We start from the raw sequence: 12,032 nt of genomic DNA, 5'->3' as shown, positions 1-12,032 counted from the left end.
GCACTACATTGACTCCATGACTGTATGGGTGGACCAGGTCTTGGCTGGTGCCCCATCTTGGATGACCGGTGATCCTGTTGTAAAAAATTACCACTTCTTCCCCTCAGTGTCATGAGTAATGTTGCTGTCCTAGTAAGCATTTCCCCTTGATTATGAGTCATGGCATCACAGACTGTCCCTGTATAAGCCTCAGGGAGATACGCCCATGCTCCTTTCCTTGTGGGGAATAAGATGCTTCTAGGAACTTTTTTCCTTGACCAGACTACCTCATCCCATTGCAGTCAAAATACCCATCAGCATTTCCTCTCTTCCCTGATGGTTTAGACGTTTTTCTCCCTCTCTTTGTCATACATCTATAGCACATTGAATCCTAATGTAAGTTGTCTCTGATGGGATGTCGATCCTATTATAGATGTAATTTCCTGGACAGTTGTATTTAAAGTGGTTATTTGTGTGTTTTTAAAATTAAGGGAATTTTTGCACAAACACATAAGTACAGGATGCATATTTCACCAATTTATTTAATCATTTGACAATCTAGTAACAGCAAACAGTACCTGAACGGTGAGGGGGAGAGATGAAATGGGGAAAGGAAGCATGTTAAGAGAAAAACACGCTTTCTTCATACTGTTGATCCTGATTCCATGCAGAAAAGGATGTGTCTGCTTCTCAGGGACACGGCTACAGGAGGAGAAAACAGGACAGAAGGTTGAGTTGACTGGACTGTGTGATAGCCTGACTGGGATGAGCCTCAGGGAGTATAATGTCAAGGGTTGGGAGAGCTTTTAGTTAACGTAGTGCACAAGTTCCATGGGGAATGTCAGACTCTGCATCTCTATGATATGGGAGGACCCCCTGGAATTTTCCCATGCGTGTACATAGGATGACACCTTTCATGATTAGGATCCCTTTCAGGACTTTGATAATTTCAGAATGCATGTTCCCGGGCACCGTCCATCCAAAAGGATTTTATAGGATCTTTGATGGACTTACACTCTGCTCTTCCAATTCTAAGAGCTTTATGGCTTGAAGATGTTGTATTCAGCCTGGAAACTAATGTCTCTGTTTGCTCTCTTTTCCTCCGTTTCTTCCCAACAACAGCAACGAAAGGTACATTTTAGCCTACACCAGCATCATGCGTTGACGTTCACCTTACTTTAGAAAGTTCAACAATCACACTTTAAGGAAATCTCCTTCTGCAGGAGAACACACCTTGGAGGCATGTTATCATGTGGCATTTTTGGGGGAGTTTCCAACGGGGCGATTACAATTATGTAAAATCACGCCTGGTGTGTGTAGGAGTGTGCAGAGGGAATCGGGACATGTACAGACAACCCTTCACTGAGACTGAATGAAAAACCCATTGTTTTTCCAGTCATCCCTGCCAACATCTGCCATCTCCTGCTTCTCTCTGAAGAACGATCATTGGCATGATTCTTGCATGATAAGCCTTTGTCACCAAAACTGCTTTTTAGCATGAATGTGCTAGGATGTGATATTTGCAATTTCAGTGGGACTCGGGGTAAACACAATAAACTCATAAAAAAGCTCTCGACTGACATAATTTTTGGGCTAGTTGACATAGAAACACTCACAACAGAGTCATGCTTACTTACATTATTCAAGAGGAGCTGGCTTCACTGTTTTTATTAATTGTTGGGACAGTCGTCTGCGGACAAAACAAATACAAAAAATGAAACAAAGGACCAACCCATCATGACCATTCCCCAATACATATAAGGATTTTCTCTCTTTTTTTTTTAATTTGAATTTGAAAAAAAAAATTATTTATTTGAGCAAGACTGAGAGTGAGCGGGGAGAGGGGCACAGAGGGACAAGGAGAGGAAGAATCAGACGGCATGCTGAGTGTGGAATCTGAGGCAGGGAATTAAAATTTTTTAATTAAAATTAAAATTAAAATCATGACCTGAACTGAAATCAAGAGTTGGATGCTTCACCAACCTCACCACCCAGGTGCCTCATGATTTCTTCTTTTAAATGAAGGGTTTTATAAAAGATAATTCGTGAAAGAGAAAATTCAAAAAGGAATCCGTTTGTTTCCTTGTAGCATATTTACATATCAGGTAAGGGATATATTCAGGTAAAAAAAAATATTACATTACCAGTACCGATGAGCTTTACAATATTTTCTTCCGGAATATTCTTTTGTCTAACCAACTCCTTGAATTTCTCAAAGGCTTCCTCACCGACATGATGTGGTCTGCCTGAAAATCACAATGTGTAAAGCAGAAATTGTCCATTAGAACCCCCAGGAATTTCTGAATACAGAATGAGAAACACGAATGGGGAAATCTAGTCTTTCACCGAGTCTCCAACGATGACCTTGTCTCAATGTCAGCTCCCTGACTTAGGTGGATAAGAGCCATTAAACCCTCTGTGATTGCATGACCATGAGCTCTCCAACAGTGCAGGACTCCAGGGACACATCACGAACTCCGTGACTCTTGGACCCGGCCCATCAAGAACATCCAATCTACGGCGTGTCTGCCTTTGCCTCAGAATCTGTGTCTGACACATAGACTCAGAGACAGCTTGTTTTGTTTCGTTTCTTGTTTTTGTTTTTGTTTTAATTTAAACCACAGTTCTCAAATGCCTTTTTCCAGATCCAAACTCAGTATCCCAGAGACTCTAGCATCCATCTCCACACCGCTTCTGGGTTATTCAGGGGTTGAAATAGTCCGTGTTTGCCACAACAATGCATAAGAAAGACTAAATATGATGAAGGTTTATTTTGAAAGCTTCTGTCCCGAGGCTGGTCAGTGGATTTGGGAAAATTATGGTCATAAATTGAAGGATAGGGTTCAAACTGAAGAAAGCTGAGGGTTGAAATTAGTTGACCTGCAACGAAACTACTTCTAATGAAACTCAATTTTTTTTTTTAAGTTTCCATTTTAACAAATGGGAGTTATTTTTCAAGACTTCCCTCGTCTCCTGACTTTTGTTTACACCTTTCTTTCTAGAGGCATTCCAGGACCCTTGACACAATGCGCATCAAGACTTTGGTCTTGTTGGCAGAATCATTTATAATGTCCATAAGTACTGATTTTCTCAGTGAAAATGCAGACAGTCGAAATATGATATGGCCAAGACAATTGTCGGGATGTGATACATACCAATCAGTAAAACGAAATACGTGGTGCGTCCTTCTGCATCTACATTGACATCATAGCCCAGCATAAAGGTTGGGGCTATCTTGACAACCTGGAAATTGTTGGTCCCCTCATCTGTGAGGGAGAAAAAAATATATATTTGTAAAATTTATATAAACTGATATAAAATTTGTATATATATATATATATATAAAGACTTGCCTTTGTTAATTTATCGTAGATTGGCTTTACCGTGGCATAGTTGGCGTATTGGTAACGACATTCTCGTACCGGACTCTGTGTCCCCTGGACGGCGTAGTATAAACATGAACATTGCTTATGGCAATGAGAACAAGGAGGGTAGGGGACACTTTTCCTTACTGCCACCTTCTTCAGGCATGAAACATTTCACACCTCTCGGCGTTACTAAAATAGTCCCTAAAATGTGTTACCATGACATCCACGTTTCTTTGAACAACACGAGTTGGGATTACACGGCATATTCTCATATACAAGTTTGCAATCTTTTCATAAGGGCCATATCCCAGGAACGGAGTTGATGTCTTTAGACCAGCTGCCATTCAAAACCATGCATAACCGTATGCTGAGTGTCTGCTCTGCATTGGGCAACCCTCTGGGCCTTTGGTTAACACCAACGTTTGCATTCACTCTGCCTCTTAATCTAGGTGTATTGGTGAACACATTGAAAGTTTCCACGAATACATCCATTTTTATGACTATTGGTTATACCATGAACACATCATGGGTGGGAACAATCTCAACATTCACTTCAGATCCCACGTGCATGGGGCACCTTCCTCTCTGGCTATGCCCATCCATCCCGCCATGTTTCTAAGAAAAAGAAGAAGGCACTGATCCACATGTCGTGTTTTCACCAAACCTTCCCACACCATTCTCCCTTCCCACCACAGCATACATAACACCTTCTTTGAACCATTGCTCCAGATTTTACCTGAAACTCTGCCAGTTTGTGTGTCCCCCTGAACCAGCATTAGCCTACCATGGCGAAAGACCAAGGAGCCCCAGACGGGACTTCACCATCTCCCAAAAAAGTCTCTGAGCCTTGCCCAAGCCTACTCTAGCTCCATGAGTCTTGGATTTTGTGGAAAGAATTTAAATAAGATTCCATGCGTCTCTAATGATTCTTGGTAACCACGTGTTGGAACGACGATGTCATAAAGAGGGCTCTGCAGGAAACCTTACTAATTCGGTTTATAAAGGGAACCCAGGTCATGAAAGTGGCAGGATTAAATACGTCAAGGCCACCGCTAGTTTTGTCCCTTGCTTTCTCCAGAACAGAGCTGGGTAGGTTACAAATCCTAGTTCCCAAAGTGAACTCAAAATAAGTCGAGCTCATGGACTTTCTCGCCTTCCTTAAATTGCCGTGTCCAAATCTCATTAAAAAGGACTACAGAAATGCAGAAAATTAAAGAAAGGCTGATAGAGAACATCGATGGCACAAGCAAATGGAAAAATCATCTACGAGTAAGAAAAATGAAGTCATAATTTAAAAAAAAATCTCCTGGTAATATAAAAGCAGCAGAAGGACAGGCCTATAATTGACTTTATTTTTGTATCTTCTAGTTAACTACATACCCACTGTGTTGTTTCTTATCTCAGACAAGGGCTGTAACCACAGATTTACACATTCAAATTTTCATCCGATAGTTACACATTAGGCCACTTAAAAATTTGGAACGTTGTTTAGGGTCATTAGAAAGAGCTTAGGGATCCAGTTCTTAACTGACATCCTCATGGTTTTCAACAGAAGCTGAGCTTATGAAGAAATGTTCCTGGTGTTGGAAATACCACTGATTCCCTTGGATTTTAAGTTAATTGCCCGCACATGGAACAGAGTAAGAGGCATTAAGACGATCTTTTAAAATATATTCCATTAGGGCGCCTGCATGGCTCAGTGGGTTCAAGCCTCTGCCTTCAGCTCAGGTCATGATCCCAGGGTCCTGGGATCAAGTCCCATATCGGGCTCTCTGCTCCATGGGAAGCCTGCCTCCTCCTCTCTGCCTACTTGTGATCTCTGTCTGTCTGATCAATAAATAAAATCTTTAAAAATAAAATAAAATGTATTCTGTTACAGCAAAATGACATCAATATGTAAACTCAGGATAGACCCATTAGATTAAGTTCCTAAGGTTCCTTTTACCTTATCTGGCAACATTTTCATGCAAGTGAGAACCTTAGGAAACAAACCATCTAAACACACAGTCTGACCACTCCCTTAATAATACTTGTAATTTGTAGGAGCTACCCATATCCTACGATTGAACTGTCTGTGCATGACAAAATAAAGTGCTTGGAAAATTTACGGACATGGTGTCCGGTCATACTTCTGATCATTCATCAAAGTAGAATTCAGGCATACAGAGTTCCGGAAAGAAGCTGAGGTTAAGAATTCAATCTGAAAATATCAGTAAACCGATTATACTTACAATCGACGTTGATCATGTTGTTGAGTCTGACTGTTCCCACGACAGATTTTTCTGTGCATTCTCCATTGACCCTAAAAATCAAAATGTCTGTAAGTGGATGGACGAAAACAATGAAACCTTGGTCCGTAATTAACATCTTCGTTCTTTCAGCCGCAGAAAACCCTATCTGAGGAGTCATGTCAGTGCCTATGAACAAGGATAAACAATGGGACCTTCAAAAGAGAAGTAGGTGTTCCTACCATCAAGTGTCACCTGGCAAGGACGTCTTTGTCCACACATGGCATCAGACTAGTAGTTTAAACGACAGAGAGGAGATACAAAGCAGGTCATATTTAAAGCCACTTAGACATGAAGACATCTGAAGGGCGCCGGGGGGGCTCAGATGGTTAAACATCTGCCTTAGGCTCAGGTCATGATCCTGGGGTCCCAGGATCAAGTCCCGCATCGGGCTCCCTGCTCAGAGGGGAGTCTGCTGCTCGCTTTCCCTCTGACTCTCCTCCCCACTTGTGCTCTCTCTCTATCTCAAAAAAATAAATAAATAAAAATAAAAAACATGAAAAAATTCAAAATATTAAAAAGTTATTAAAATATTAGAAAATAATAAACATTTTCTGGTAACAGAGAGAAATAGCTCTCAAGGCACGCCTTAGCCATTCTCACAACACTGGCAAAGATTTCTTACCCAGCATAATAAACAAAAAACATCCCCCCAAAAAGAACAAAGAAATATGGGTTTAATTTAATCAGAACCACAAACTTCCATTAAAAAAAAAAAACCCTAAGAAAACTAAGCACCAAGCCACATATATATATACATATAAACATATGTTTATACATATATATATACATATAAACACAGACACACACAAGCACACATGTTCCACGTATGTGATACGTGGAAAGTAAATGCATATTACAGGCAACCATCATATGTGTGTCCCATATATAGCAAAAGAGTCCGTGTGCCTTTGTGACCAAAAAAATGTGTATTTGGAAAAATATGAATAATGCGTACAGCAGAAATAATTAAACAGGAAAGAGTCCGACTAAAATGAAGCTATGTGTTGAACAGATGTCACAAAAGAGGGGCCCCAGGAAGCCATGGTCCCTGCTATGAGTCATTAGGGACATGCAAAGGAAAAGCCACTTCCCGTTCGCCCAGAATGGATAAAACCACGGACCAAGTCAGCCCCGAGGTTTAGAAAGAATGGGTTGCCGTGGCGATCTGATGTCTTGCTGGCCATGATCCCAACGGCGCTGTCACTTGGAAAACAATTTGAATTTCCTGTCCTTAGAGATGCTGAGGTCAACCATAGACAACGACGATGTCACTGTGGCACGGTCCTCAGGGGAACAGTAAATAATATGTCCACGCAAAGACGTGGCAGAGCGACCCTTATCAAAGCCGTCCACAACACCCACAACGAGCAGACCTTCTCCAGCACCTGGAAAACGTGCCCGCTGTTTTGGACACAAAGTACTTTAACTCAGCAATGACAAAAGGGACTAACTGTCCCAGAAGCCCTGTGCCTACATGGTTAAAGCCTTATGGGCAGTGAGGAAAGCAGGAGGACATGCACCGTGTGTGACTCCTCTGTGTGGTGTTCGGGAACAGAGGAGAAAAGCTTGTCAGGTGTTCTCCACGTGGCCACACGGGCAGACACTGGGAGAGAAGCAGACTTTCGGTGGCGATGGAAAGGTCCCGTATCTTGATTAGCAGTGACGAATGGTTGTACACGTGTGTGAAAACTCACCCACTAGGCCTTCACGTGCACGCCTGCGAGCACACGTGCATGACATTTCACTAGACCTGATTGCAGAACGAGAGGCCCCATGCGAAGTCCGCGAAATGCAGATGGACACAAAAGTATAAAAATGACCCCAAAACATCATAGGGTATTCTTTAAACATATATATATGGAAAACTGACAGGGATACTTATTAGGATATGATGTCTGTGTAATTTCATTATATGTATATATGACATCTAACCAACCGTATCGTAGATGATACATAATCAATTATATATCTATTGGGATGGGATATGTGTGTAATTTGATTATATGTATATATAACACATAATCAACCACATTGTAGAGTATACGTAATCAATTATATAATTAATTATATATCAATGGCATATATCAACTATAAGTTAATTTTTAAATTAATTATATCATTGCATAGCATTACATATATTCTAATTACTGTGTATTATACATAGCAGTTTTATCCATTACTAAGTTCAGAAAGCATTCCAGTACTATTAATGGAATGCTCATACTACTGCTGGCATGCATATATATATAATAATTATATATTACCATATATTTATTATATATAACTGCATATTATTATATATTAGAATGATATTATAATAATTATACATTATTGTATATTTTAATTTATTATTATTATAATTATTATATATTATACATTATTACATATTATAATTGTGAAACATGTTTACACTTATCAAACATGTTCATTCGTGATATTTGTACATTATATCAATTGCATTTGTATATATACAAATATATATTTTATATTATTATATACTATTATATTATTATATAATATATATTTTATATATTATTATATTATATATTGTATAATATATTATTATATATTATTATATTATATATCATATATTATTATATTATATATCATATATCATGCATTATATATATTATTTATATATCATATCACACATCATATATTATATATATTTATATAATATATTATATATTTATATATATATTATATATTTATATATAAATTATATATAATTTATATATATAATTATATATATAATTTATATATATTTATATATTATATAAATATTATATATTTACTATAAGTCAATCGGAGAAAGACAACTATCATATGATCTCCCTGATATGAGGACATGGAGAAGCAACATTGGGGGGTAGGGGGATAGGAGAAGAGTAAATGAAACAAGATGGGATTGGGAGGGAGACAAACCATAAATGACTCTTAATCTCACAAAACAAACTGGGGGTTGCTGGGGGGAGGTGGGATTGGGAGAGGGGGAGCGGGCTATGGACATTGGGGAGGGGAGGCGAACCATAAGAGACTATGGACTCTGAAAAACAACCTGAGGGTTTTGAAGGGTCAGGGGTGGGAGGTTGGGGGAACAGGTGGTGGGTAATGGGGAGGGCACGTTTTGCATGGAGCACTGGGTGTTGTGCAAAAAGAATGAATACTGTTACGCTGAAAAAATAAATAAAATGGAAAAAAAAATATTATATATTTATATAATATATTATATATTATAATTGTATCATATATTATATATTATATCACTATATATTATATATTATTATATTATTATATATTATAATTGTAAAACGTGTTTATAATTACCTAACATGTTCATTTGTGATATTTGCATATCGATTATATCAATTACATTTGTATATTTATAAGCCCATCTCTTCAAACATAGCCCTCTTATTTTACTTTCTCAACGCTCATCTTTCTTTGTTTTTTGTTCTTCAGCACCTGTGTCTGTGTGTGGAAACTAGAGAGAGGTTCTCATCCTGTTTCTTATAATGCACGATCTTTGATACATGTTCTGAACCCCTTTATCCTTGGAAGAATCACCCTTCCTTTTATTCCTCTTCCAATTTCTTCCCGATTCTTAACAGATGAATGCATCTCTCTCCTTATTTTCAGCCCTTTACTCGTGTGTGTTCTCCAGCCAGTACCTTGCTCGGTACCTCTAAGCCTCGCAATATTTCCTCCCAATATTTCCTCAAGTCCCGCCTTTGCAAAGTTCCTTCATTTTTCTTGGCACTGCCAACTTTTTGAACTATTAAGCCATCGTCCGTTCCCACTGCAATTCTATCTGCATCGGAAGGACTGCAAACAGTAAAGTTTCACAATTCCCTTTCCAGGTGCCATGCAAACATAGGTTTCAACCTTACACACAGTGGATCTGTTTGCATGATTTTGTGTTTTGGGATGCCCTCTATTTCTTTTAAATAATTCTTCCTGCTTCCTTCCCTCCTTCATTCAGTTTAAAGTCCTTTCTATTGATCTGTGTGCTAACATTTGTCCTCTTTCTTCCCCCTTTGTTGGAAAACCCCAGTCCATCTTCAAAGGCATCCTTCATACCTGCTTCATAGAACCTTCATAGAACACCCCCCAAACCTTCATAGAACACCCTTCATAGAACACCCCCCAACCCCCACCATACGATCACTGGCCATTTTCTGGTGGTCTCTGTCCACCTAGACTTTACTCTTACGATAGAATTTCACACATGGTATTGTTACAAGTTTAGAGATCTGTATCAGACTCTATTTTACCAGTGAAGGTCAAAATAAATAAATAAATAAATAAATAATAAGTCTCATCTTCTCTTAGTCTTTTGAGTTCTTAATAAAATGCCTATTGTATCGTGGGCATTTTATAAAGAGTAGTTGAAGTAGTAACGGCTTTGGTGAAGGTAGCAATTCAAGGATGTTCAAAATATGCTCCTTGTGAGTTCTTCAGGGTAGAGAATGATCGAGCCAGTGGCAGGAACCCTGTGGTCTCAGAAGCTCCATGAAGACCATCTCCTTAAAGCAAGAAGGCTGTGCTCAATTTCTAAGGGACTGAGACAGTCACACTGTTCAAGGCCGTGCAGATATTACATGGCAAACATGGAGGTCAGATGCCCTCTGAGGGTTAGGCACTAACAGGCGTGTTTGCTCGTGTGATTTTTACTTACTTGATAAAAAATTTGAAGTGCATTGTCCTTCTTGGTATGTCCACAGCAATATCTCTCATATAACCCCTAAATGGGCTGTTTTCACTGAGCTTCTCCAAGTTGCTCGCTGCCATGTACATCGTCTTCCATTGTCCTGCAAGCTAAAGGCAAAGTTCCTATCAGCAACTTTACTCAATTTCTTTTTATTTTCTCCAACATCATCCCATATGGTTATGCCTTGTCTTTCGCATCAGCACAAAACTCACTTTTTGAACAACCCAGGATTTATAAACTACGGGAAAAAGCCAAGTCGGCAACAAATCAACACATTGACATATTCCTAAAATAGCATATCCATTCTTACCCAATGCAAGACCTCAACCCCAACAGCTCATGGGCTGTTGCACGTCCTCTTTTACAAGTACAGCAGAGATGTATAAAGGGCCAGTTACTAGACTCTAGGAAACATGCACAGTAGAAACCAGTAAGGAGCCTATTAACAGAGGAGTTCTCAGTTTCCAGGTAGATGGCTAACCCTGACACACGTCAACTGGATAGACAGAGGAAAACCCCCCAAAACACGCACATACACATAAAGACCTCTTTGTCAGGTCACCCAGTTCCTAGTACCTGTGAAAATTCACTAAATACGGGTAGCTGAGCGTCGCAAACCGCAACAAGGACAAGAGACAGCAGTAAAATCTTCATTTCTCCAGCACGTCTTGGTTCCTCCTCTGGAGAAGCTCGGAGTAGATTGCCGGTTGATAAGATTCTGAATTCTGGTTGCTTTATATAGTATCTGTCTCTGGATGTGGCAATGTTTGTCTATTTGTCATTCTTTTCAAGAGAGAGTTGTGTAACACTGAAAACATCCTGGTTGGCGGTAATTTATCCCAAAGACCTGTGAGATCTGGGGCATGTTGCTCATTTCTTCCTCGCCTCTGGAAAAGACATTCAGAAGCTCGGTTGGCCCATACCATTGTTTGGATCAAGCCTGCATCTCTCATGTAAGATGGATACTCATTCATTCCTGGGGAAAAGAAATGTCCCCTTCCCTTTTTGTTGGATGTGTTGCAAGGAGATCACCTTCCTGCCCCAGCACACTTGTTCCCTGTTTCTTGTAGAAAGCTGGAAGGCTTTATGTGGGGGATTTGCCACAAACCAACTCATAAAGGTAAATGCCAAGATGCAGGTTGGGAGACATCTGGTCTTCCTCTTTCCCAGCAAGCTGGGAGTGAAATCATTTTGAGGCTCTTCACAGACAAAGCCGTACACAGTCCTGAAGCGTGTCTGTCCCTCTGAGCTTATTATGAATATCAGATAATTACATATCTATGGAAAGCTCATAGGAGAGTGTTTAGCGTGGAGAAAACGGGTCTTAAGTTGTTATTAACATCTTTGAAGAGAACCAGGGAACCAGTCAATCAAATAAGAGTCTTTTAGGAAGCTGTTGCCATCATCGGTTTGTTCAACATGAAGTGAACTTGCCACTCATCCTTACAGGCTAACAAAGTGAGACAAGAAAACAGGCGTCTTGTGATTCTTTTGTTCACATTTGGTCAATCATGAAATAGCATAAGGGGGCTGTAGGATAAAAACACAAAGACTGGAATGCCCAGAATAAATGAGTATCTTTTAAAATATGATAAGACCAGGGTCAATAAGGTCTAAAATACAGGCAGTGGTACTAATACCTCATGAGAGGTTGGCTTGTGTCCTCTTCCAAACTCATGTGTT

At 39.5% G+C, this 12,032-nt stretch overlaps 1 protein-coding gene across 1 annotated transcript; it reads right to left on the bottom strand.

Annotated features, from left to right (window-relative positions):
• Nucleotides 1–512: 512 nt before the first annotated feature.
• LOC123935948 (odorant-binding protein-like) lies at nt 513–11,037 on the bottom strand. Its single transcript, XM_045996798.1, has 7 exons — nt 10,926–11,037; nt 10,317–10,456; nt 5,579–5,649; nt 3,135–3,245; nt 2,124–2,225; nt 1,617–1,669; nt 513–681 (listed from the first exon to the last, which is right to left on the bottom strand). The coding sequence occupies exons 1-6, from the start codon at nt 11,001–11,003 to the stop codon at nt 1,650–1,652; spliced, it is 522 nt and encodes a 173-aa protein (XP_045852754.1). The 5' UTR covers nt 11,004–11,037; the 3' UTR covers nt 513–681; nt 1,617–1,649.
• Nucleotides 11,038–12,032: the final 995 nt, after the last annotated feature.

Source organism: Meles meles, chromosome Y (genome assembly GCF_922984935.1).
Source record: "Meles meles chromosome Y, mMelMel3.1 paternal haplotype, whole genome shotgun sequence".
Taxonomy (NCBI): domain Eukaryota; kingdom Metazoa; phylum Chordata; class Mammalia; order Carnivora; family Mustelidae; genus Meles; species Meles meles.
Note: the sequence above shows the minus strand (reverse complement) of the source record. Positions and strands in the feature narration are given on the sequence as shown.